Source organism: Panthera pardus, unplaced genomic scaffold, assembly GCF_024362965.1.
Source record: "Panthera pardus isolate Hobbes unplaced genomic scaffold, ASM2436296v1 HiC_scaffold_8, whole genome shotgun sequence".
Classification (NCBI taxonomy): domain Eukaryota; kingdom Metazoa; phylum Chordata; class Mammalia; order Carnivora; family Felidae; genus Panthera; species Panthera pardus.
Window position 1 is genome coordinate 80,567,906 of NW_026527013.1, and position 26,385 is coordinate 80,594,290.

The 26,385-nt window shown below is 36.1% G+C and overlaps 1 protein-coding gene across 3 annotated transcripts in view; it reads left to right on the forward strand.

Annotated features, from left to right (window-relative positions):
• RELN (reelin) overlaps positions 1-26,385 on the forward strand; it is a 525,148-nt gene that overhangs the window by 151,138 nt on the left and 347,625 nt on the right. For all 3 annotated transcript variants that reach the window (XM_019451245.2, XM_019451247.2, XM_053898155.1), the window contains exon 3: positions 1,865-2,000. In XM_019451245.2, the coding sequence (XP_019306790.2) occupies positions 1,865-2,000 (136 nt within the window). The remainder of the gene's footprint in view (positions 1-1,864; positions 2,001-26,385) is intronic.

Here is a 26,385-nt window from a genome sequence, read left to right on the forward strand (position 1 = left end):
ACAGTGATATATTTGTTACAACAGATTAACCTACGCTGACACATCATTACCACTCAAAGTCCTGTAGTTTACATTAGGATTCACTCTTAGTGTTGGACATTCTATGGGTTTTAGCAAATATATAATGACATGTATCCACTATTAAATGGAATAGTTTCACTGCCCTAAAAATCCTTTATGTTCCACCTGTTAATCTTTGCCTCCCTCCTAACCCCTGGCAACTAGTAATCTTTTTACTGTCTCCATAGTTTTGTCTTTGCCAGAGGGTCATATTGTTGGAATCATATAGTATGTAGCCTTTCCAGATCGGCTTCTTTCATTTAGCAGACTGCATTTACTTATGCATGCCTTTTCATGGCTTGATAGCTCATCTCCTTTTAGCCCTGAATAATACTCTATTGTTTGGATGTACCACAATTTATTTTTCCATTCACTTATTGAAGGATATCTTGGTTGCTTTCAAGCTTTGACAATGATGAGTAAGACTGCTGTATACATCCATGTGCAGGTTTTTGTGTGGACAGAAATCTTTCATTTATTTGGGTAAATACCATGGAGCATGATTGCTGGGTCATATGGTAAGAGTATGTTTATTTTTGTAAGAAAATGCCAAAGTGTCTTCCAGAGTGGCTGTACTGTTTTGCATTCTCACCAGCAGTGAATAAGAGTTCCTGTTGTTCCACATCCTCACCAGCATTTGGTGTTGTCAGTGTTTTGCACTGTGGCCATGTAATAGTGAATTGGCATTTCGTTGTTGTTTTACTTTGCCATGCTGTCATAGCATAGAATGTTGAACATCTTTTCATGTATTTGCCATCTGTGTATCTTTTGGTGAGGTGTCTATTCGTGTCTTTTGCCTATTTTTAAAAAATTGAGTTTATTTTCTTATTATTGAGTTATTGGTTAATATTTTATATCTGAGGTAAACATAAGATAAATCATCTTATTAAAAAAAAAAAGCATCCCCTGATAGTTCCGCTGGGAGCTGACCTGGTGCCCACAGCTCAGTCATGGTACTCTCATGTGGAATGTAAGCAGTTTTAGAGAATATCAGCATAGGACAAGGCCACCTTTAAACTGATGGCTTGAGCCAAAACCCAGACCACTTTGTAATCATGTCTGAACACAGGCAGGCAAAATCAAGAACACGGTGCAAATCACAAAAATGACCATCTCTCTCTAAGCTAACATGACTGTGCTGCTTTTTTATCAGTCACAACTTTGGCCTATGCCATTCCTCATATCTCCCAGATAAAAATTATTAAGATACTCAGTGATAAAATTGTCCCACTTTCTGATAACACCAAATCCAGAAGCAAACCTACCTAACCCTGTAACCTCCCCAGCAAGATTAGGGAATCCCAGGATGCAGGACTTTCAGTACTAAAATCAGGAAATTCCCAGGACAGATAGATCACCATCCTCTCTTAAATAACTTAACACAAATACAAATATTTTAACAAGCCTTTGCTAACATCCTCTTACTGAGGTACTTCCCAGTTTCCAAGAATATTTGGTCTCATTTGCTGTAAACGCTTCCAATAAATCCAACCTTGTCATATTATAGGTGTGGTCCTGGTGGTCTTTGGTGATGGACTAAGACCAGTCCATAAAATCAAAGCAAAGAAAATACAATAGCAATGAAATTAGTAGATTGCTCCTTAACAAAAATGGTTTAAATGATGAATATCCTTCTAACAACAAAATGTGTTGTTAGAAAGTTGCAAAGCTTACAGGAAAGTCAAACAGCATGATGAATCTTAACATGAAAGAAAAAGGTCCAGAAACTCTTGTTAGTGTCATGGTAAGAAAGACTTTGTTTTATTTGTTTTTATGACAGCTTCCCTTCCTTTCTGTCTCTCAGGAATCATGTCTGACCACCAGTTTGGTAACCAGTTTATGTGCAGTGTGGTGGCCTCTCATGTGAGTCATCTGCCCACAACCAACCTCAGCTTCGTCTGGATTGCCCCACCTGCTGGCACTGGCTGCGTGAATTTCATGTAAGTACCAGAAGTGTCTGTGACTGTAGGGAAAGCAAATATACCTCTCATGGGATTACATATAGGGTAAGTATTTAAATGTAGTATTTCAACAAGGTTGACCTTAATTAAAGCCACTAATTTTGGTATCAAAAAGACTTCAAAACCATAAAAAAGGCAACTTTAGCAGTTTAATTTTGCGTATTTCTTTATACTTTAAGAGTTCTAGATTGGATTTTAGCTGACAAAAATATGGGGCACCTGGATGGCTCAGTTGGTTAAGCATCCAACTTCAGCTCAGGTCATGATCTCATGGTTTGTGAGTTTGAGCCCTGTTATTGGTCTCTCTGCTGTCAGCACAGAGCCTGCTTCGAATCCATTGTTCCCCCCTCTCTCTCTGCCCCTACCTGGCTCATTCTCTTTCTCTCTGTCTGTCTCTCTAGATAGATAGATAGATAGATAGATAGATAGATAGATAGATAGATACACAAGAAGATAAAAGTATGTGAAAAAGTCAAGGCAGTAAGGAAACAAAGTATAAAAACAAGTACAAAAAAGTGCCATGAGGCTCCATACATGTTTTGGAGAAAGATCTCAAATTTAGCTTTCAGCTTTATGGTCATTAGTGCCAAGAGAGAAATGGGATCAGTTAGGTGAGGTGGTAGTGAGGAGTCAGGGAGTCTATAGAAACATAATGACTCTTTCATATGCTTTCATTAAGAGGAAGCTGGGGAATGCAGTGAGCATTGTCCCAACAGCATCCTTAGATATTAACACTGCACAATGGTTCAAATGCTGTGACTTGTGACATCTCTCCGTGTAAACTATATCCCTAGCCCTGGCCCAGAATCACCAGTCCTTATATTTCATAGTCTTCTCTCTTTTTTTATGCCCTATATGTTTTTACTTCTAACGCATAATATACTTCATTTCTTTATTTATGTATGTCATTTATTGTCTGTCACTTCCTACTGAAATGGAAGTGCCTTGACAGCAAGAATTTTTTTCTGTTTTGTTCACTGATTTGCCCCAACTGTCTAGAACAGTCACTGGCACACAGTAAACACCCACGAAATATTTGTTTAGTGGATGTGTAGGCCAATGGAATACAGCCAAAGGCAGTTCATAAATACCTATTCTATGGACAGTCAGGCAAAACAGAGCTGGAAGGCATCTTGAATGGTTTTCGATTCTGAACCTTCTGCTCAAACAACAAAATTCCATAAAACCTGCATACTCTAAAATTCACCACTACCTTTCCTTCCCCTTTAAAAACATACAGTTCAATGTCAAGGGTTCCTATGGCTCCCGCATCACTGATTATATACTTCCTGTCTATCCCCTGGGTTACCCATGCTGCAAGCATCAGATTAATCCTACCCAGCTGATTGACATTTAATCCTATCATTTCTCCTTCGGAAAGTTTTTCATACTTGAGCCTTTTCCTTCCAGTACCTTTTGCTAAGATGATTACAGTAGCTTCCTAAATGATCTGTTCACCTCCAGCCTATCTCCTCCAGTCAATCCTGCACATTGCTGTCTAGTTAGTCTTCCTAAGGCACAACCTTGGTCACTCAAAACTTGGATACTTAAACCTCCTTTCTGAAAACCAGCCCTTTAGCTTGGGTTTGAAGAGTCTCCCCAGTCTAGCTGCTTATCATCTTCTCTCTTATCTTCCACCAGACGCACTTCCTGATAGGGCACAACTCCCTAAACATTCCTTGCTTTCCTTTAGCCCAGAATGATTTTTTCTCTCCACTCCAGTTATTAAAATCCCACCCATTGTTCAAGATCTGTTTAAAATGCCAACGCTTCCCTAAAGCTTTCTAAGACATCAACAACAGAAATGATGTGTACTGTTGCATTTTGCTTGTAACTCTATTATAATGCTGATTATATTTTACTATATACTTATTCGAGTTAATTTAATGCCTTTGTTATTAGATTAGATTGGACAGGGATACGTTTTTATTTCTTTGTGATTGCTGCCACAGTTTGTACAACATCTCACATATAGAAATCACAGGAAATGGCCCTTGAGATAAATGATGCTCAGTGTTCTCTTTTCCTTTAGTTTAATAGTGATCTCTGACTCTTTTGGCACATCCATCTTATTCACGTTGGCGCTATGAAGGATAATCTAAATTCTTGCTATGCATAACTTCTTCATTTAAAACAAGAATTACTTTTTTGAAAGCCGGAACACAAAATAAACCTGTGTCAGCAGTATACAACTGCCTGTTTCCAAATAGATGTAGTTTTGAATTGAATCTGTTTAAAACTGATATTTGATGGCTTCTGGCCTCAGTTCCCAGGGCATCAAACTCTATTTTCTTCTGAGAAGTAATTTAGGTAGTTTAAGTCTTAATGTTTTCTTAGAAAAATAATTTAGTCAGAAGTAATATTTATTGACTGAGAAGATGTTCGTATATCCTCACCCATATTTTCCAATAAAATTTGTTGATCTCTTTCTGATTAGTTTATGAGAGAGTACAGGAAAACTGAAGATCGAACTTGGACCACTGAAGTAATTTATCTGAGATTTTTTTAAACTCAAGTTGCAATCTCTTACCTTTATTTCTTTCTACAGTATTTTTGATGTGTTTAGTAGAGCTATATATAAGAGTTAGTTTCTGTAATTAGTATGTGCCCAGAAATACTTGAAGAGGATTGTTAATGTTCAACATTAACTCTGAGTATTAAACAAAAATAAAATAACACAACACCTATGGCATTTGATTATAAATATACCGTGATTCTTTCTTTTCTGACTAATCCCCAAAATTAAAGCTATCATTTTTTAAGGTAAGAAGAATTATATTTTGGAAATGAAGCTTCAACTATGTTTATAAGCTTTTGTAATATGTTTTATGTAACTTTTACATGTTGTTAGTTAATTCATGTCATTAGCTAATTTTTCACACGTGTTTTCTTTTTTAATTGGGCTTTAAATCTCCCAAGGTCAGGAACTATGTACATAGTATTTTTATTTACCTAATAGTTCCTAATACTGAAACTATGGACAATAGAAGGTCCTCAATAAATATTTCTTTTTAAAAAAATTTTTAAGATTTTTAAAAATGTTTTTTATTTATTTATTTTGAGAGAGAGAGAAAGAGCATGAGGAGTGGAGGGACAGAGAGATAAGGAGAGAAAGAGAGAGTCACAAGCAGGCTCTGTGCTGACAGCTCAATGTGGGGCTCAATCTCACAAACTGTGAGATCATGACCCAAGCCGAAATCAAGCGTTGGACACTTAACCAACTGAGCCACTCAGGTGCCCCAATAAATATTTCTTACTAGCTAATAATGATATCATGTTTTATTGATCCCAAGGTACAGATTTTTCTTACATTTTGGGATCTCTGAACTATGGTTGTGTGTTACCTTTGATGGCATCTTACAACTGGCAGTCCTAATTTTATTTCTTAATATCTTACAATTGATGATGTCTTGGATTTGAAGAAAACCAAGGCAGCTAATATTTATCATTTATCCCCTACATGGTCTCTTTAAAGCTGGCAATTAAATTGATGCTGCACCCAGTTTAATAACCTGATATTAATACAGCAAATGTATAATGCATACTCTGTGATTTTAAAACCTAGTTCTCTGTTTAAAATTCTTTAAAGTTTATTTATTAATTTTGAGAGACAGACAGAGAGAGAGAGAGAGAGAGAGAGAGCTGGGGACGGGCAGTGAGAGGGACAGAGAGAATCTCAAGCAGGCTCCACGTTTAGCATGGAGCATGACATGGGGCTCAGTCTCACAACTGTGAGATCATGACCTGAGCCGAAACCAAGAGTCAGATGCTGAACTGACTGAGCCACCCAGATGCCCTGCATTTAAAATTCTTCGAGGAAAAAAACCCCATCATACGAGTTATGGAACATTTGAACTAAAATCCAAGGCTATTCTGTAATGTTCTCTGTGTGCTTTTCCTAGAGAAGCGGAAACGGCACACTGTCTGACTAAACCAGATTTCATTGATAAACCACTTAGCCACAAAGTCATTTGGGCCCATCTGTTTACTGCTTTTGTCGTTAAAAATAATCAAGCAAGAGACAGAGCAAAGGATGGCCTGAGGATGAAGTTGCTGGCTGTACTGGTACACATGTGGTAAATGGATCAGGAGCTGAAATTATTTTGTCATTAGTTTTACGATACCTGTTGATATCACTTACATTTTAAGTGATAATTTCACTCAGAGAACTGCTTAGTCTTCAGATCTTACATCAGTATGGTTTGTCTTTACTTTTATATTCGATTATTCTTGAGTGACTAGTAAGCCTTGAGTTTAAAGAGGCATTTAATTATCCAAACTTCTTGGATGTAAATCCCCTCCAAACATCCCAAGGTCAAGGTGGGGGTACAGAGAGAAGATAGAAGAGGAAGGAGGGGGAGGAGGAATAAGGAGATGGAGGAAAAGGAGGGAAGAGGCAAAAGTGTAGAGACACGACAAGGGAAAGAGGGAAGAAAGGAAGGACAGAGACCTTCCAGACATCTAACCCGAAAAGTGAGTGAGAAACTACCCGGGAAGAGAGGTTGTAAAATAACAACTAGAACATTAGTATTTTTGAAAACTACTGTTGTAAGTAGTTTACATCCTTTAATCCATGTTATTCTCACAGTAATTCCATGAGGTAGGTGCTGTTTTTATCTCAGTTTGCAGATGAGGAAATTGAAGTACCGAGGTGTTATAAATAAGTTGCCTAACGTAACTCACCCAGTGGTTGATACAGCCTGGATTCAGAAGGCAGGCCACTTTCAAGCAGGTGATTTTTGCTACTTCACTATAGTTGCCTCTAAAATGATCTCTTATCTATTTTATTATGATAAAACACCCATGGTATTGATACAATGAAAATTGTGTCAAATTGGTGGTTGGTATCAATGTCTCGCTCTTTTTTTTTTAATATGAAATTTATTGTCAAATTGGTTTCCATACAACACCCAGTGCTCATCCCAACAGGTGCCCTCCTCAGTGCCCATCACCCACCCTCCCCTCCCTCCCACCCCCCATCAACTCTCAGTTTGTTCTCAGTTTTTAAGAGTCTCTTAAGGTTTGGCTCCCTCCCTCTCTAACTTTTTTTTTCTTCCCCTTCCCCGTGGTCTTCTGTTACATTTCTGAGGATCCACATAAGAGTGAAAACATATGGTATCTGTCTTTCTCTGTATGACTTGTTCCACTTAGCATAACACTCTCAACGTCTCTCAAAATTAAAAAAAAAATTTAAATGTTTAATTATTTTTGAGAGAGAGAGCAAGTGGGGCATGGGCAGAGAGAGAGGGTGACAGAGTATCCAAAGCAGGCTCTGCACTGACAGCAGCACGTTCGATGTGGGGCTCAAACTTGTGAACTGCGAGATCATACCCTGAACCCAAGTCAGATGCTCAACCAACTGAGCCACCCAGTGCCCCAGCATCTCTCAGATTTTTTAAGTGGCCAACATGTGTTTCCTAGCCTCATTTTGAAACCTATCTCTATATGTAGAAATGTGGTAATATCTAGTTCATTCAAATATCGAGAGGCACCTTATTGTTTATTTTAGTGCCAAAATATTTACTGAAAGTTTTTGAATCTTTTGAAAATGTTACTTAAAGTGAGCAAACACAGGGAAACTAATGACAAATCAGACATTGAAAACTAATATCTGGTCCATGAGTGTATGTGGGGGACAAGGGAATATCTGTGAGCATTCACTATGATTAAAGCACTATATTGGGCTCTTTTTCAAATATAAGAGGCACCTATTTAAATTTCTGCAATGTGGAGAGCACATTAGATTTATATGTCAAACCTGGGTTTGATTGTCATATGTATGATGGAGGTTCATTCTTTGGATGCTGATTCCATGTGATTCCTTATTATAAAGGGATTCCAGTAGGGAGGGAATGTGTGCATTATAAAGGCAAAACTTATCACTAGTAGATTTAAGTTTAATTGCTTGGGCAGAGATGCTAGCATCCTATTAGAATTAAAATGGAGCATAAAAGAAGATCATATTTGTGCCTGAATTAGTGACACTTAACCATAAGTGAATTCTCTGAAAACTAAGAACAGAGTTGAATCAAGCAGTGTTCTATTTAAGATACTGGGGGTGCCTGGGTGGCTCAGTCAGTTGAGTGTCTCACTTCGGCTCGGGTCATGATCTCACGGTTTGTGAGTTCAAGCCCCACATCGGGCTCTGTGCTGACAGCTCGGAGCCTGGAGCCTGCTTCGGATTCTGTGTCTCCCTCTCTCTCTGCCCCTCCCTCACTCACACTCTGTCTCTCTCTCCTTCAAAAATAAATAAACATTAAAAAAATTAAAAAAAAAAAGATACTGAAGGCACAGCAGAGGATGAAGTCACCCAGCAAAGAGGTACACAGGTGGACTGTACCTGAACCTTTGACATTTTGAGAGAAGATTTTCCTAGAAGACTCATTTTTAAAAAGTACACTAAACAAGGAAGCAAAAAAATCATTTTAAAAATTGAAGACACTAGCAGTTTCTGAATACTGGACAGGTTTGAAATAGTACAGATGCAGAGATTTGAAGGGCTGCCTTGAGTGTATCTCAGAAGCCTTTAATTTTTGATGAGAGCCATTCCACTGTGTCTGGAGGATTCCCTGGAAAGATAGTATGGTTGCTCATTTATTTCCATCCATCAGAAGGAAACACCACAGATTTATTTGCCTTGTTATTTAAACATTTGAAATAAGATCAGGGACTCTCCCATGGGTGCATTTATTGGGAGTGCATTCACACCTACAGATAAGGATGCCAACAATTGATACATAGAAATGTTACTTTGCTTTCTAGGTTTGCATAGCTTACTGCAAAAAGTAAATTACTTCTCATGTAAGGCTAAAATGATTGTATCCGTACTGTTCAATAAAACTAGATATGCTGTTTTCCATAGGAGAAATCTTATCTGTCTCTTAAGTCACAAGCCTCTGATTTCTTTCTGATGGTCTAGTTTTCCTTTCTAAACAGACATTTCCCAACTTGAGACAATTATTTCAGTGCTGTTCAAATATGTGCCTTTGAATGACAGAATAAAAAAAATATTATCTACCCTTAAAAGTGAATGGCCAGGGACCCTGATGGTTCTCACTTCCCTGTAGGTCCTGTCTTTCATCAAAGTTAAATAACCAATTAGGCTTGGACAAGGAGACAGTCTGAGTTCAGAGACTAATGTGTGTTTTTATTTATCAGTTTATCAACATTTTGGCAAATGAGGTCAAGATGCTTCCTGGGGATTTAATTTTAGGGAGTGTGATAAAATGTTGAGATAAAATATGTCTGTTAATCTCCAGGAAGGTCTAAAGAAATTATTTACATTATATTAATTATACAACATATTTTAAAAATTTAACAGCTATTCAAAAAGCCAAACTATTCCTTTTGTTTTAGCTGTTTCCTTCTCCCTTCTTGTCTCCTCATCCTTCCAAGAAACCACAGTGTAAACTGTCCTGGTTATGTTAGAGCAGTTTACTGGGATTTCATATGACACTTTTCTTTGTATCAGAATCATAAGACTATTGGCAAAGTAAACCTACTTTACAGTAAGAAAATTTTTTCTATTTCACTGATCAATTTGTTTAGGGTCCAGAGATGGACCTACATTTGTGGAATTCTGTCCCATAGCAAATAGCTGTTAGTGAATTTGTTCTTTTTCTTTAATCTCTGCTTGTTTTTTCCTTTCAGATAGAAATATTTGTTTTTCCAAATGTTAGGTCTAGAAGCAAAACCAAACCAAATAAACATAAAAAACCAAGCCTATAGCAAACACATCCCTTTGCCCTGTCCTTCCCTTCATGGCATGGAATCATACCCTAGTGGAGGGTACTTAAGTAGATGGACTTTGGAATCCACAAGATTACAAGGCCTTGCTGTTGAGATGGGATTACTACTGCACCTGGCACTTACTACCTGAAATCACATGGAGCATTTGTGAGAGCAAAAAGACCAAGTTGGTAAATCTAAAAGCTTTATGTGTTACAATTACTAGCGGTTTTGTCTGTATCTAAGAGAAATTTCTTAAATGAGTTGTGGGCAGAGATTTGTGTACTTCTTCGTTAGTAGAATGGATGAGACCAGTTTTAAGGCCTCACGTGTGAAATTAATATTTTCTCTTCAAATTGCCTATGCAGTCCAAAATAGCGATGACAAAGATGTCTGGGAAACAGGTGAATAATTTTTTCTCATGGCAGCAACAACTCCGTGGTTTGCCAATACAGTGACTCAGATAACATATACCAGAGCAAGATTTTATTTAGCTCTGCTTTTAGTAAAATCTCTGAATATTAAGGCATTATTGCAAACATGAAATAGAATTTTGATTGCTTCTTCCAGGTAAGAATTTTTTGAAGAACTTATCTTGTCTACTGTGACTTACTTGGACATATATACCTTGATTTATTGTGTTTCACTTTATTGCACTCAACAGATACTGTGATTTTTTTTAAATGTTTATTTATTTTTGAGAGAGCTTGTGTGGGGGAGGGGACAGGATCCCAGGCAGGCTCTGCACTTAAAATAGTGAGCCCTATGTGGGGCTCAGACTTTTAAAATTGAAGGCTTGTGGCAACCTTGCAATGAATAAATCTACCAGAGCCATTTTTCCAACAGCATTTGCTCAATTCATGTCTGTGTCATATTTTGGTAGTTCTTGCAATATTTCAAACTTCATTATTACTATGTGTTTGTTATGGTGATCTGTAATCAGTGATTATGACTTTCTGAGAGCTCAGATGATGGTTAGCATTTTTTAGCAATAAAGTTTTTTTAAATTAAATATGCACTTTTTTAAGGCATAAGGCTATGCACACTTAATAGACTACACTACAGTGTAAACATAACTTTTGTATGAACTGGAAAACCAACAACTCATTGACTCATTTATTGTGGTATTTGCTTTATTGCCGTGGTCTGGAACCAAATCTGTAAATATGTCCATGGTATGTCTGTATGTGTATGTTTATTATTTATGTTTATATTTATATACAGACATAACTGTATATACATATGTCTGCATAAATACAGAAACACACACATATATTCTAAAATTTGTTTAGAACTGTACTTTCTAACATGATAGCTACAAGGCACATGTGGCTATTTTAATTTAAATTAATTCAAGTTAAATAAAATAAAAAATTCAGTTCCTCAGTTGCACTAGCCACATTTCAAGGTTTCAGTAGTCATATATGTCTAGTGACTATTCTGCTAGACAGCACAGATCAAGAACATTTTCGTCATTACAGAAAGTTTTAATATGTAGCACTGAGAGAATCTTTTTTAAAATTTATTTTTATTTAATTAATCAATTAATTAATTAATTTTAAGTAAAATCTATGCCACATGTGGGGCTTGAACTCAAAACCCTGCAATCAAGAGTGTTACATTCTACTGACTGAGCCAGCCAGATGCCCCAGCACTGAGAGAATCTAATGAATTATCTTTTCCTCTAATGTTACCTTAACATTTCCAGGATGTAACCATGTACTTCAAAGGCCATATAAAAAAAAGTAAAGTAAAGCTAAGATTTTGCAATGGTCCTGTGAATGTAAAACATCATAACTGCTAACCTGACCAAGCAGGGCAGTTTTATGTCAAAAGCTAGTTACCTGTCCATTTCAATTTTGTTCATTAAGGCAGAAATTTATATGGACCTTCACTTTATGGGGAATGGTATGGCAAGAGTGATAGGTGGGGATCCCTTCTGGTTACCTTCTTGTACAGTGCTCAGGGCTTAGGGCTACCTTTTGACTGTGCTAGGCTAAGGCACTATTCTTCCTCTCCCTGCCCCCACCCCTGGGTCTCAGTCCCTGATCCCACTCTGCCAATCCCCGCATCCCCTGCCACAGTGTTTTAAGTTCCAGGCCTTATCAAATATGTCTTCACCCGATGAAAATTTACCACCATGTGCCTAATATTCAAAATTAGCTTGTCTAGAATGCTAATCATTAATATGAAAGTAAGTGAAAATGAAATCTGCAATACCATTAGATGATGATGATGGTGATGATGATGATGATGGTGATGATGATAATGGTGATGATAGTAGTAGTAGTAAAGGTAGCACCTTCCATTCAGTGAGCACCTGGGTAGCAGGCAACCTACTCAGTTCCTGTCCTTTCCTAGAACCACTTTTACTGAAGGAAGAGCTTGAAGAAGAAATGTTTTTATCCAAAACATGTCCTTTTAGCTGCCATCCTATATTGCCATTTTGTGTCACTTTTAAAATAGTAATTATGAAGATAGTATAGCAACTTGAGAGGTGTTTGGAGTAGTAAGTGATAAAAACATAAATAAGTTTCTGTTTCAAACACATTAAAATTATGTTTGTAGAGGACTTCTGGCTTCGTGGGAGACTGAGCTGGCATGACAGAAACTCTTTCTATTAAAATCACATAGAAACTTTAGAAAAGTGAGTAAACATTATATATACACACACGTATATGTGTGTGTGTGTGTGTGTGTGTGTGTGTGTGTGTATATACACAAAACTGGTTTGAAAGGAAGTGAAGACACGAGCTGCCAGAAGAAAGGAGAGGCATTAAAACTGGATCAGGAAGTGGAAGCAGACATCACAATGGCCTACAGGTATTTTACACCTGGATTTAGGTCCTAGGCCTGGAGTTTTAACCTAAGTGGGATCTGAAGCTATTGCTGTGAGCAAAGACAGCAAGAGAAAGAGAGGGAGCTGGCCCTGGGCCCAGTGCATGAGCCTGAAGCTTCAAAGTATTATCCAACCCTGTCTGGGAAAACAGCAAAGCTTGTCATGTGACTGAGGTAAAGTAAATCACTTATGAGAAACTAAAATTCTCAGTGAGTAAGGAGTCTGACTTTACATTATTGACCTGGTACAGAACATCACATGGAAGTTTTAGAAGGAGAGAATAGAAGGAATGAGGACAGACATATTTGAAGAGATAATGGTGGAGAACTTTTTAGAATTAAGGAAGATGTGAGTCTTTTCTGTCTGTGACATAAATAAAGTTAGCACTGATATAGATCATAGTCAAATTTCAGAGTGTCCAAGAGAAAATCTCAAAGACAACCAAAGAGAAAAGGTAGATTTTCTGTAATTTTAGTCTGGCAGTGGTTTTTTCATCAGCAACAAGAGATGCCAGGAGACAATGGCACAGTATTTTCAGAGTGGTGAAGGAAATTAATTGTCATCGTAGAGTTCTGTACCTATCACTCAGGCATGAAAAACAGAATAAAGACATTTAAAAAAAAAGGTTTGATATTTTTAGCATACACAGAAACAGCTTTTAAAGCAAGACTTTAAAGGATGTGCTTTAATGGGGTGCCTGGGTGGCTCAGTTGGCTGAACGTCTGACTGGCTCAGGTCATGATCTAGCAGTTCATGATTTCGAGCTCCTAGTTGGGCTTTGTGTTGACAGCTCAGAGCATGGAGCCTGCATCAGATTCTTTATCCCTCTCTCTGCCTCTCCGCCACTCACACCCTGTCTCTGTATCTCAGAAATAAATAAAAAGTTGAAAAAAAATTCAAAAAAAAAAAAAAAAGTACCTGGAGGGCTCAGTCAGTTGAGTGTCTGACTCTTGGTTTCAGCTCAAGTCATGATCTCACAGTTCGTGAGTTTGAGCTCCACTTTGGGCTCCGCACTGACAGTGTGGACCCTGCTTGGGATTCTCTCTCTCCCTGTCTCTCAAAGTAAAATAAATAAACTTTTAAAAGATAATAATAAAGGATGTACTTTAGTAAAAAGAAAACAAACTCAGAAGAAAGGTGTGGGATGTAGGAAATTATGTTGTGATGCAATAATTAATAATAATTAGTAAGCACATTAGAAATTTCAAACAAGCATTGAATACATAAATAAATTTATATATAAAACATACACCAATAAGTATTTTCAGATAGAATTTAATGGCAAATAATAACTAAAATATTAAGCAACATGAATGTGTGAGTTGGAGGAAGGAGGGAAATCAGTATTAAAGTTTTCTAAGGTTCTCTAGTTATTCTGGAAGAAGGTTGTAGACTCAATGATTTTTGTTAAAAACATAAATTATTGAATAGAAATAGAAGTATAACTTCCAAAATAGGGGAGGGATTGGGAAACAGATTAAAGAAAACGTAATCCCTCAAAAGAAAGGAAAGAAGGTTAACTTCAAAAGCATAGAAATGTAAAGTGTAAGATAATATGAATAAGTGTATAGTTGACCCTTGAACAGCACAGGGGTTAGGGGCACCAGTCCCCTATATGGTCGAAAATCCACGTGTAACTTCTGACTCCCCTAGAACTTAACTGCTAATAGCCTACTGTTGATCAGAAGTCTTGCTGATAACAAACAGTAGATTAAAACATTTTGTATATTATATGTATTAAACACTGTATTCTTACAATGAAAATAAGCCAGAGAAAAGAAAATGTTATTAAGAAAATCATAAGGAAGATAAAAAATATTTATAGTACTGTAATGTGTTTACAAAAATTCCCCATATAAGTGTACCTGCATGGTTCAAACCCATGCTGCTCCAGGAATAACTGCACATACATATTTACAATAAATATAAATAGACTATATTCACCAGTTAATACACTTTGACTTTCAAAATGCAATTTCAAAAATCTAGCAATGTACTTATTCCAAGAGACAAACCTAAAGATAATAACACAATAACACTGAAAGTAAAGAGATAGAAAAAGTATACCAGACAAATACTAACAAAAAGGAAGGAACACTATATGAATTCCAAACAAAATAAGTAAAAAGGAATAGTATTAGGGATAAAAATTAGGGGTAATTTCTTAAGGACAAAATAACATTCATATAAATAAAGGTGAAGCAAAATGCAGAATGGAAAACTGCCTTTGAGGTAGCAAGATACTGAATACATATTTTTCTAATATTTCAAATCCAATAGTATTATAAAATTATTTGGACAAAAAGTATTTGTTGAATGGATGAATGAATACATATGTACATAAATGAAAAATTGCAAGAATGCAAAAATGTACCAGATGACTGTGTGTTAGAGAATTAGGATTTATACTATGCTATTTAAACCTCCAAACATTGCTCTGATGACAGGTAGCTTTATATTGTAACATTTTAGGCACTCTGGAAATAACAATTTGGCACTTAACAAAACTTTATCAATAATTTAAAATTCTTATTTTGTAATTTTTCTCTAATTCAAGTGATATTTTATTATATTAAATTCTTCTAAATAATAATTTTGATATCTTAGCCATGTTGGAATACAATATTCCTATCATTAATTAAGCTAAATGAGGTATTTCCTGCTTTTGAATGTTATTTAGATTAGCATAAAATATAAAGGTTAATATTATTAATAGTATTTTTTTAATTGAAAGGCCCAAGTTCATGTAAAACTTTTTTTAATAAAATTTTTTTAATAAACACAGTTTGAGGAAAATTTAAACCACATATTTTCTGGATTTTGAGATAACCTTTTTATCATTACATCAGTTCATATTCAAAAATTGTCTTATTTAGGACTGAGGAAAAAATGTTAATACTATTTGCATCTCCGTTTTAGCGCTTCACAACAATGAGGTCAGGTTTGGTTACCCATATTGACAAGTCCTAAGCTGGAAACAAAAATACGTTAGTCAAATGTCCTCCATTTGTTCCCACTCTGAGTATTTAGAGAAGGGATTAGGAATAATGTGAGCATATTAGTTATCTGGGCTGACATGTATTTCAAAGAGCAAAGTCCAAAAATATTATACAAATGATAAACAGTAGAAATGCTTCTAATTAAAAATGTTCACCGTAGTTGCAAAGGAGCTAAGATGGTAGGTCCCTTAATCAACCTCTGGTTTTAACTTAAGCAAATATATTGAAAGTATGGCTGTAAAGCTAAGCTACATAAGCCTTTCTTCTAAATCCGCCTGCAGGCATTAATGCTCAGATTTGAGATGGCATCCTTATTTGCTAAGTGCAAAGATGGTTACAAAAGAGCTTTTCTCACTTTGAGGATAAAAGCTAAAGTATTCTTTAATTTTGGTTACTGCCCGGCTCATCTTAGCACCATAATAGTTATTTGGCTCAAAACCAAAAAGTAGCAATACGGTGCTTACATGTCTATGGATCAAAATTAGATGAAAAATTGCTGTTTCTCATCTCCAAAGCTATTTGCTGCACATTTTATAACCCTCAAGATGCCTTTTGTAATATGTGATAACAGAGCCAACTGCGGCATCTGCCTGGAAAGAGATTACTTTAATTATGGACTCAATGTCCTATTTTCTGCAAGTGATCCCCAGAGACAGGCTTCCTGCCGGAGGAGAGGTGCAAGGATGCACATTAAAGCCTACACATCAACCACGAAGGGGTGGAGAAAGTGAGACAAGGACACCCATAAACCTCCTTCATTTTCCTAGTCTGTGATGTGATGGAAGAGTCTATAGTGATAAGTTTTTAATTATTCTAGCATCTGTTGTTATGGACTTCTGATGGTAAGGGCAAGATGAGCTTATAAAAAAAGAGCAGAACCTTCGACAAGTCTGAGAAGGAAATAGACTGTATTAAAAAGCTTTGGTAAAACATAATTTCCTTTCAAGCTTTCCTTCCAAACTGAAAAATGTATGTGCTATATCAGTTACTTGCTCTCATATTATAAGAGAGTGAAGCTAAGTGGCTTTCTTGTCAACCCCAATTCTGGATAACACATCAAGTGCCTCATTATTAAGAATTCATTTGCTATTCAGTATAATAGAGCTGCTCATAATGAATTTCATTTATAATCAGTGTGTATGTCTTATGTATTTCCATGGAAGTTCTTTATAATTTAACATTGATTTAACATTATGAGTGGACACTTAAAGCAAATTGTTACCTTGTTCGTATTAATTATAGAATTAGATTCCTTGATGAATAGCGTTTTTGAGAATGAATGTGTGGGCTTTCTTTTTAAAAGCATAGCACACACTCACATAGGATATTTGGGATTTCATCTGATTTCTCAAAATGTATAAGCATATTTTGCATTTTTTAAAAGATGGGGGATTATAGAAGAGCAACCATGGGAATTAATTTTAAACTTCAAAAGAGGAATTTAAGGGATTTGGCATGGAATCATTTTCTATGGGGGAGGGAAAGATGGAATGGAAAAATGTACCTACAATCATATTAGGTGAAAACATCAAGTCTTTTAAGTATTATACCTATGACTTTCATTATTTTCTGGTGTTAAAATGAAGTGCTATTAATATTTATATACTTTGATAAAGAAATAAAATATATGTTTGGGCATTTTAAATGGTAAAATTTAACTCTAAAATATTAAAATGAAATATTTGATATCTTTCAGACTTTCTAATTTATAATAAATACCACATTGGAGAAATTTTTAAATGTATGTCCAAAGGGACAGTTCTGTAGAGGTTTCTGTATTGTATATCCGGTAGATAAACAATCAAATCTATATTATCTATGTATCATCAGAACTTAGAATGTTTAGTATTTCTTTCCATTTAAAGATCTTGGATATAAGAAATTAAAGTAATATTTGTGGACTTTAGGAAAAATAAAAGCCTATTAGAAGATGCTGAGAAGGTAAATAACTGTACTGTTATACTGTTATCAGTTCAAGGAAAGTAATCCCTGATTTTTTAATTTTATATTTTGCTATTAAAGCACAGCTTGCTTTATTCAATGTAATAGATCTTAAATATGTTATGCAATCAGAATTCCCATACAAATGAACAGCAAGGGGAGATTTCTGAATGGTTCCTTTGGAGCATGACAGGATGACTTCTTTAAAGATCAAAGAGAACCAGAATTTTCTCTGAAAGAGTATTTATTCTATAATTTCAATTCTATACTGCACTTTGGCAACTCCAAATCAGACATTTTTTTTAAAATTATTTTTTAATCTCAGGTTGTTTGGAATCTATATATTTGGTGTGTATATACATATATATGCATATATATACCTATATATATATATACACACACATATATATACATACACATATACACATACACATACATACATACATACATATATATACACACATTTATATACTGATATACTTTTTTCCCTGCCAACTGTCTCTTTTAGACATTCTGTCTTCTGAGTTTGTTTTTTAGTAAAAATGTCAAGTTAAATATTTTTGGCTTTCTGTATTTCATGTTTTGGTCAGAATGCAAAATACCTTTATTTGGACTTAGAATTTAAAATAACAGTAAACAAATATATGCTGCAAACAGACTTTGTTCTTCACATTTAAACTTGACAGTAAATACTACTTCCTTTTAAATGTTTAAATTCATTTTATTTTCTGGTTGTGAAAGTAATATTTCACAAGAAAAAACATTTAAAGATTGAAGAAAAACGTTTAAAACTACAGCTAAGCAAATACCTATGTATATACACACATGCATTCATATTGACTCTTGCTCCTGTGTGCACACATGCATGTGTGTGTGCAGACACACACATACACATCACACACACACACACACACACACACACACAAAGTTCCTTGTCCCAGAAATAAGAACAGTAAGTATCTTGGAGTATATTTCATTAGACGTATGTAAGTATTCAATTTTATTTTATTTTATTTTATTTTTTTTAATTTTTTTAATTTTTATTTTTGAGACAGAGAGAGACAGAGCATGAACGGGGGAGGGTCAGAGAGAGAGGGAGACACAGAATCTGAAGCAGGCTCCAGGCTCTGAGCTGTCAGCACAGAGCCCGACGTGGGGCTTGAACTCACGGACCGTGAGATCATGACCCGAGCCGAAGTCGGACGCTTAACCGACTGAGCCACCCAGGCGCCCCAATTTTATTTTTTTCATAACTTTGGACTCTATCATGCATTCCATTTCATAATCTAGCTTTGTTTTAAAACCTAACAGTACATTTTAAGTGTTTTTCTAATAAACATCCATCTACAACATCATCTGGATAGTATTCTATTTTATGTCTGTACTATAATGTATTTAATCAATTCCTTATTTGTGGGCATTTTGCTTGTTTCCTGTGTTCACTATTTTACCAGCTTTATAATGAACAATCTTGTAGCTAATACTCTTTGCACACTCCTAATTATGAAAGCCTATTATTTTCATAGTAGTGTTAGCTATGAAGTCAACCTGATTAAAATAAAACTATATTGCGTATTTGTGTTAAGACCAGCATCACAAAGACTAATGATGGTGGTTTACTTTTTCAACTTTTAACAGTAAGAGTCCTTTATGATAATGTTTGAGAGTTATTCATAGGTTAAGATAAATGCCAGTTTCCTTATCATTGTTCTAATACTTAATCATCACTTAAGAAGGCTGTCTCTTCTATTATGCTAAGTGAAATAAGTCAGAGAAAGACAAATACCATATGTTTTCACTCATATGTGGAATTTAAGAAACAAAACAGATGCACATAGGGAAAAAAAGAGAGAGGCAAACCAGAAAACAGACTCTTAACTGTAGAGAACAAACTGAGGGTTGCTGGAGGGGAGGTGAGTGGGGGGATGGGTTAAATGGGTGATGGGCATTAAGGAGGGTGCTTGTAGTGATGAGCACTGGGTGTTGTATGTAAATGATGAATCACTAAATCCTACTCTCCTGAAACTAGTATTACACTTTATGTTAACTGAAATTTAATTAAAACTTGAAAAAAAAACTGTCTCATTTTGCAACATTTTCTGTTCCATTGTTAAATTTTAATAAATGCCTTTTAAAAGTCTGTTTTTTTAAGTTTAGTTGAAAAGCAACACATTGTGTCTGCTTTCAAAGCTCCCTAGAGGGGCGCCTGGGTGGCTCACTGGGGCGCCTGGGTGGCTCAGTCGGTTAAGCGTCCGACTTCGGCTCAGGTCATGATCTCACGGTCCGTGAGTTCAAGCCCCACGTCGGGCTCTGTGCTGACTGCTCAGAGCCTGGAGCCTGTTTCGGATTCTTTGTCTTCCTCTCTCTCTGACCCTCCCCCATTCATGCTCTGTCTCTCTCTGTCTCAAAAATAAATAAACGTTAAAAAATTAAAAAAAAAAAAAAGCTCCCTAGAATACATGGCCTTGCAACTAACTAGTCAGTAGTGAGTGAACCCCTTAATGTTTATGTTTAAAAAAAATCTTTGTTTTAGCTCTATAATTTGATTGTAGCATTCCCATAGAGAATGTATATTCCACTAGTAAACAAGAATTTGCTTTATTATATTATATAAATATTCACTGTCTAAAGTCCCAGTTATTTAATGATTATAGGCCAGTAGTAGAGCCTTTAAGACTATCACAAGTGGTAACAGCTACATTTTTCTATTTATTAATGCTATTAATGCTATTTATTAATGATATTTTGTTATAGCATTATCATTGTCTACCCTTTCTTCTATATTCAATTTAGTCTTTTCCTGGGGAAATGTTTGTTTATTGTTGAGAGAGAGAGAGAGAGAGAGAGAGAGAGAGGTGGAGACACAGAATCCGAAGCAGGCTTCAGCCTCTGAGCTGTCAGCACAGAGCCTGAAATGGGGCTCGAACCCATGAAATGTGAGATCATGACCTGAGCTGAAGTCAGATGCTTAACCAACTGAGCCACCCAGGCACTCCTCTGGGAAAATAAATTCTTAATACAAGTATACTTAAGCTTTTCCTAAAGGAAATCCTACAGACTGATTCTTAGAAATTATGGTTTATTGTACAAACAAATACAAGTATGTTTAATATTGACCATTTTAACAGTGTGAAAGAATCTTTAAAGTCTTTTACAGCTGGGGCAAGTTTTTTTCACCTTCATCTCTGCTTCTCCTATTTTAAAAGCAGAGCATTACCTCAAATAGAGAGGGCCTAGCCACATATTTAGAACCTTGGCCTGCTGCTTTGGATATCTGTTTGCTCTTGGTCTCAACTCATTGATTTATAAATCTCCTTAAAGTGAGAATTCACATTGAAATATTCAAGTTTATGGGTAACACTAGACTCTTCCAGGGCGTGAAATGCTAACTTGATGTGAAAAAATTGTAGGATGATATTGTAAACATGAGTGAGCAGAAGAGTGGCAAATCTGTATCAATATGTAGATAAATTTAGAGAAATAAAAACAAGGAACAATAGTTTGAGCTGTTATTATAAAGTCACAGTCTATGGGTTGTCAGTTCTCTTCCAAGAGGGAGATTCAAGGAGCAGTTATGGACAGCATCTTCAACTTCACACAGTGTTATTGTGGATTTCATGATCCTCCAAATTCTGGGTTCCATGAAAGAGAAGAATGATGGTCTTACAGGGAGCAGTCTCTGGAAAAGTGGTTGCAATGTTAGATAAGATTATTTTTGTGTAGAGTCTATATTATATCAATCCTGAAGGGAAGACCTTGGAGTGTGTGTGTGTGTGTGTGTGTGTGTGTGTGTGTTGCCAAAGAAGGCTCTGCATAACCACTATAAATCAGTTTTCCTTTTTTAAAAAATTTATTTATTTATTTTAAGAGAGACAGAGACAGCATGAGTGGGGGAGGGGCAGAGAGAGAGAGAGAGAGAGAGAGAGAGGGAGGGAGGGAGAGAATCCCAAGCAGGCTCCATGCTGTTAGTGCAGAGCCTGACATGGGGCTTGAACCCACGAAACCACAAGGTCGTAATAACCTAAGCCGAAATCAAGAGTCTGACGCTTAACTGACTGAGCCACCCAGGTGCCCCAAAGCCATTTTTCTTTTGGAAGATAAGTTTCTGAATATGATCTTTTAATATTTTTATGTACATTTACACGTCATTTACATTAAGAATTTTTTTAATGTCTTGACACCTGTCTCGAAAACTATATCCCTTTTTTGCTAATTCTACATGAAGAAAATGAAGAAGAAACTCTAGAGCACACAGAAGTGTGTTTTTTTCTATTTTAGAGAACTTGATGTGTAACAGTTCAACTTACAGGATGTTATACATGATTGAACTTAAAAAAATGTTTTTTATGGGAGATTTAACCAGGGGGTTTAAATATCAAATATCTTTGAAATACATTTTTTTTCAAATCCATTTACACAGAGCTTTTCAGTACAGCAGTGCTGGAAATGAACATGGCCTTGGATAATTAGTATCTGTAAAAAAATGCTCTTCTCTCATGGAGATTTTCAAAGTAACACACTTGAGAGTGCCAATAAAGTCTTTGGGTTTAAACATTTGACTTATGAAGGGACTATAAAGCTGTTACTATTGTCACACTTGCAGTTCACAAGAATGACTTCCCACAACCCATAATGCTAACCCACAAGTAGAAGTTTTATTTTTAAGTATAAAATTGCTGCAATAATAGTATCTGAATAAGAAATATGAATCATTGGCAAACCAGATGTTTAAATAAATAAACTTGTAGGAAATATAGTAATGATACTAATACATTTAACATTTCATGAATAACAACTTTTCACTTGATGCATCAAATTGAACTCATGACTTTTTTTTAAATCTGAGGAAAATTACATCTTAAAGACATCCACCGCCGCTTGTTTTAGACACTTCATCACACGAGGATACGATTATTTTGTTTGCCTGGAAAGGGTAAAACTTGTATATGTCACTGTGAAATGTGTAAAACTTTACAAGGTCAAATATTAATCAAACTATGAATATATGGCTGAGAGTAGAATTTCTCAAAAAAAAAAATTGAAAATGGGGGTGCCTGGGTGATTCAGTCGATTGAATGTTGGACTCTTGATTTTGGCTTAAGTCATGATCCCAGGGTCATGGGATTGAACCCGGCATCAGGCTCTGTGCTTAGCATGGAGCCTGCTTAAGATCTCTCTCATTCTCTGTCTCTCCCTGCCCCTCTTCCCCACTTATACATGCTCTTTCTTTCTCTAAAATAAAAAAAAAATGGAAAATGGAAAAAAATCCATAGAAAAGTTGACTGAGAAATAGCTCTGTAATGGCTCTGTAATATGTGTCTGTACTTCTACAAATTAAATCACTTTCATGAACAAATATTTTCAGTATATAAAGCTACTTGAGTGATAATTAGACAATTGAAAGTGGACAATGAAAAATCATACAGCCAAGATCCCAACATATCTCTACATTGTCTTAAAGAAAGATGCACTTTCTTCCATCCCTAATTGCCTTGCAACTGGCCGTTCCTCTGAATAGTAAAAGATGTATAGATTGACTTGGCTAATGTTACTTTTAAAAGACATTGCCAAATAGATGTGTTGATAAGTTTTCTTCCCATGGCCTAACTTCAGGTTCTAAGGGAGAGTAGAAAGACCTACATCCTCATTTTATTTATTTTCATTTTTGTTTTTAAAGTTTATTTATTTTGAGAGAGAGAACATGTGAGCAGGGGAGGGGCAGAGAGAGAGAGAGAAAGAGAGAGAGAGAGAGAGAGAGAGAGAGAGAGAGAGAATATCCCAAGCAGGCTTTGTGCTGTATGCAGAGCCTGACACCATGAGATCATGACCTGAGCTGAAATCAAGAGTCCAATGCTTAACCGACTGAGCCACCCAGGTGGCCCTGTTTTGTTTTGTTTTGTTTTGTTTTGTCTGTTTTCTTTCAAATTTTTATTTAAGTTCTAGTTAGTTAACATATACTGTAATACTGGTTTCAGGACTAGAATTCAGTGATTCATTGCTTACATACAATATATCATAACAAGTGTCCTCCTTAATATCTATCACACATCGAGCCTATCTCCCACCTACATCCTTCTATCAACCCTCAGTTTGTTCTCTATTGTTAAGGTTCTCTTATGGTTTGTTTCCCTCTCTCTCTCTCTCTTTTTCCCTTCCCATATGTTCATCTGTTTTGTTTCCTAAATTCCACATATGAGTGAAATCATATGGTATTTGTCTTTCTCTGACTGACTTCTTCTGCTTAGCATGATATACTCTAGCTCTATCCACATCATTGCAAATGGCAAGATTTCTTTCTGTGTGATGGCTTGAGTAATATTCCATTATACACACACACACACACACACACACACACCCCACATCTTTATCCATTCATTAGTTGATGGACATTTGGGCTCTTTCCATAGTTTGGCTACTTTTGACAATATTGCCGTCAACACTGGGGTGCATGTGCCACTTTGAATCTGTATTTTTGTATCCTTTGGGTAAATACCTACTATTGCAATTGCTGGGATAGGGTAGTTCTATTTTTAACTTTTTGAGGAACCCCATACTGTTTTCCAGAGTAGCTATACCAGTTTGCATTCCCACTAACATATAGCCTCAATTTAAAGATGAGGAAACTGAGGGGCACCTGGATGGCTTAGTTTGTTGAGTGTCTGACTCTTGATTTCCACTCAGGCCATGATCGCACAGTTTCATGAGTTCAAGTCCCACCTCAGGCTCCATGCTGACTGAGAGAGAGGAGCCTGCTTGAGATTCTCCCTCTCTCTCTCTGCCCTGCCCCTACTCGCACTCTCTCTGTCTCTCTCTAAATAAATAAACTTAAAAAGATGAGGAAACTAAGACCAAAGAGTGTAGTTCAACGAGATAGAGCTAGATGATGAGAGTCTACCATAGAACCCAAGGATCCACTTCCCTTTTCACACACCACATTGAGTCCTCAGCTCATTGGCTCTCTGGGCCCTTGGAGGGCATTGCAGGCTGAGTGCCATTCTTCTGCCCTCCATCTTTCCCTCACATATTGATAATACAGCAAAGACAGTGAAGCATTACACTTAACACCACAGTACTGATCCTTGATTACTGACAAAAATGGGGATGTTTCATTTGGATTTATTAATCTACATAGACCATGACCTTATATTCTGGGTTTTCTGGAACAGTCTCAGATTACTGAGAAAGTTATTTGTTAAACGTATAGAACTAACTAATAAATATGTAAAATTTAATCTTCATTAGTTTGTAAGTCAATCAGAGTAAACCTCCAAATCAGAAAGAAGCTTGTGTCATATTATCCACCTGTATTTTTATTTAAAACTATATAATTCCCTAAGTGTCTCTCTGTGTGTCATCCACTGTGCTTGGCTCTTTACCTCATTCTTCTTGCTTAATCTTCACAACAATCTTATGAAATAAGCAGTATTATTATCCCCATGATAGCAATCAGAGGCTTGGTACTTAAATAGCTCTCTCATTATGCAGCTAGTTTTTATAGCTAGTAAGAGCCAGAACTGCAGTTCAGGGTTAGCCTGGGCCGGAGTGAGCCCTTTATCAATGCATTGCCAATGACCACAACGTTGATTGCTGGCTGTATGTAAAAGGCAGAACAAGAAAACAAAAAAATACACATTTAAAAATATTATAGCCTGGAGTCTACTTATATGGTTAATAAATTGATTAGTCAGTATTATTTTGAAGGCTTAGGAAAACCACTGTTTGGGGGAATAAAAAGAAAAGAAAGATTTAAAATAAAAGAGGGGTGGGTGCCTGGGTGATTCAGTCGGTTAACCATCTGATTTCAGCTCAGGTCATGACCTCATGGTTCAAATGTTCAAGCCCTGCATCGGGTTCTTTGCTGTCTGTGCAGAGCCTACTTTGGATTCTCTGTCTCCCTCACTCTCTGCCCCTCCCTCTCTCTCTTTCTCTTTCTTTCAAAAATAATAAACATTAAAAAAGAGAAAAAGAAAAGAAAAGCAAAAAGACATGGTCTTCTGAGCCATTTAAGGAGTCAAAACTGGCATATGACAATAGAAAGAGAGAAAGAAGATGAAAAAAGCACAGAGGAAGGAACTCTTCAAGTATTGCTCCTTTTCTCAAAGACCTTCTTCTCGATACAGTTCTTGGTACTCCAAGTTTAAGACTTTCTTGCTATGCCCATGGAATAAACTTCAGTTTTTTGGACTCATCTGGAAAATTTACTTATGTGGAAAAACCAATTTCCCAACTATGCCCAAATAATGGAGCATTCTTATACATATTTATGCTGGCTTCAATGAATAACATGTAACCTCCCCTTAAAATAAGTAAAGACAGAAGTAGTCGCATTGACTTTTTAAAGTTCTGGTGTCATTGGCTTCTCTGCCTCAGTTTCCCCATCCAAAGATAAAGTTACTTTTACTTAGCATTTTCCTAATTTATTTGGAGGAAACCATGAAGAATTGTTTCAGTGTATGCTTCCTGGATACTCCTGGGTGTCAGTAACTGTAAAAACACAGAGCATTGTCTATTGGCTATTATCTTTTCTCAGTTTTACTGAGAAACTTGAAATTGACAAGGATGTGAACATTACCACATAATTAGAAACAAGCAAAAAACTGATCAGAGGATCATATGGGATAATTGGCCACTTATGTAGTGAGAGTACAGGCTTCCAGTGACCTTCCAGGGAGACTAATGTTACATCTACATTAACATCATCGTTACTGACCTGAAACAACAGAAAACAGCAAGTTAATTAAATTCTCAGATGATGCTAAGTGAAGAAGTGTTTGTTACTAAATACCAGTGAGGAACAAGACAGAATTCAAAAGGTCCCTAGAGAATGTTAGAGATAGTCAGGAAATAACAACAAAAT